General features: G+C 38.6%; 1 protein-coding gene across 1 annotated transcript; it reads right to left on the bottom strand.

Annotated features, from left to right (window-relative positions):
• Positions 1–1,023: 1,023 nt before the first annotated feature.
• LOC107639284 (Ca2+-binding protein 1) lies at positions 1,024–1,903 on the bottom strand. Its single transcript, XM_088502091.1, has one exon. It carries the CDS (start codon positions 1,742–1,744, stop codon positions 1,250–1,252), a length of 495 nt encoding a protein of 164 aa, XP_088358217.1. The 5' UTR covers positions 1,745–1,903; the 3' UTR covers positions 1,024–1,249.
• Between the last annotated feature and the right edge of the window lie 256 nt (positions 1,904–2,159).

Genomic DNA, 2,159 nt, shown 5'->3' with positions numbered 1-2,159 from the left:
TTTGAAGATAATGGAACTTCAGAAATACACCCAAAGGATTACAGAAATACACCCAAACGATTATAGAAATACACCCAAAGGATTACAAAACTACACCCAAAGGATTTAAGAAATACACCCAAAAATCGTTGAAGTACACCTTATGCATAATTCAGAACTCTTTCTCTTTCTCCTCCTCATCTTCTGCTGCTCCTTCTTCTTCAAAAACGATTTCAGAGTTTGATGTCAAAAAACAATGGAAATCGAGAATAATGAAAAAAGAAAATAGAGAGAAAAGCACGTAAATGAAGAAGGAGAAAGAGAAGGCAAGAAACGAAAGAAAAGAAGAAAAAGAAGAGAAAAAGGAAGAAGAATATGCAACAAAAAGAAGAAGAAGGTGCAATGAAAATATGCAGTAACGATTCGATGCGCGTTAATATAAATGACTTATAAAGACTTGTATAAAAAAATGTCTGTACGTGGAGAATTATTCTTTTAGAGAATCACATGGTAAAGCTTAAATGGATGTTTTAAAAGCTCGTGAAAAAAGTTGATGAACTTCTAGTTATAGGTGATGTTATATACTTTACTTATATATATCCAATTCGGACAATAGGTTTTCTTATAGCAAAATAATATCCTAAATAAATATGTCCTATTATAGTAAAATAATATTCTAAATAAATATGTCCAGATTATGACGCTAGTTTTTAGTGTACAAAATCTCTTAGCTTCTGGCACTGAAATAGTATGTTCTGCTCTTGATTTCATTATTGGAAGAAGCAAAATGTGTTATATGAATAATAGTTGAAATAAGATATTTATTATCATTATACGAAATTCAACAAGTTCAAAAACTTGTGTCTAAGAATCAAAAAATGCTTTCTGGATTCAGACGATGAGTTAATCAAAACAATAGAACGTGATATCATATCTGCAACTGCATTCTGCTGCAGACCCCAGTGTCTCATTACATCAAAACCACAACTTTAACGAATATGCTTCTTTCATTGTCGTATGCTAAAAGCCAAAAACGCTTGTCCATTTTCCATAGTTACGGAAACAATATTTTGCAAATTAATAATGAAAAATACAAACACCAAGACAGAAACTTAAGTTTAATTCGTCACGTTCCCACGATTATAACAACTCGTAGCTTTGTACGTATTCACGTATTGTATCTTCGATTTTTCATCATCATCTCAATTCTCAAAAAAAAAAAAAAAAAAAAAAAAAACGTGTTCATTCAAACTCGAACAATAACTACTGACTAATTATGCGGAGCACAATCAAGAGCTAATATACGAAGCAAGCCATCGAAGGTTACGCCGCCGTTCTGGTCTCCACCGCCGAACTGTATCATGGCGGCGATATCGTCGTCGGTGGCGGAGAATCCGGCGGATTCCATGTATACCTTGAGGTCACGGTGGCTGAGCTTGCCGTCGCCGTCTCTGTCCATGACCCTGAACACATCCTCGATGGCTCCACACCCCACCGGTCTCGAGGTGCCGCACCTCTCGGTGTTTCCCACGGCAGAGAGAACGCGCTCGAACTCCTCGTACTCCACAAAGCCGTCCTTGTTGGTGTCGGCAACCGTCATCATTGCACCGATGACGTCATCTTCTCCGCGGCCGTAGACGGAGGAGTAGAAGGCGCGGAGGTCCTCGCGGCTGATCTTTCCGTCGTGGTCAGCGTCGAGGATGTCGAAGGCTGGTCGGAAACCGGAGGAGGCAGTTGTGCGGAGGCTCCTGCCAGAAGGACACATTCTGTTTTTGTTTTTTGGTTTAAAAAAAGAGAGAGAAAAAGAAAGAGAGTTTATATGAGAATTAGGAATTGGTTTGTGTGGGTTTTGAGGGCGTATTTATAGAGCTATGAAAATTAGATGTTATAATAAGTTTGATTTCATTTGTGAATTGTCAAATACGCTTCATTCTTCAATTCGAGAGAGAGTGTGTGGCTCCGAAATTGTTGGTGGGTCCACAAAAATTGGGTATGACTGGCATCAGATTCTTTGGTCAGCCACAGCCACGCTTGGGCAACAAGGTTTAGGCCCTTTTTGTTTGGATACCCATTGCATTACGTATGTCGTGACTTCATTCCTTTTGTTTCTATTGGACACTCACGCTTCCCTAACTCACTCTCTCTTTCCCCACTAGTTCTCATAATCAAATCATTAATCC

This window comes from Arachis ipaensis, chromosome B1, assembly GCF_059453495.1.
Source record: "Arachis ipaensis isolate K30076 ecotype BB chromosome B1, ASM5945349v1, whole genome shotgun sequence".
Lineage (NCBI taxonomy): Eukaryota > Viridiplantae > Streptophyta > Magnoliopsida > Fabales > Fabaceae > Arachis > Arachis ipaensis.
This window is presented reverse-complemented; position numbering and strand designations above follow the sequence as displayed.

What these genes read in the sequence shown, in the direction of transcription:
- LOC107639284 (XM_088502091.1), bottom strand. Translation starts at nt 1,744, where the DNA reads ATGTGTCCTTCTGGCAGGAGCCTCCGCACAACTGCCTCCTCCGGTTTC.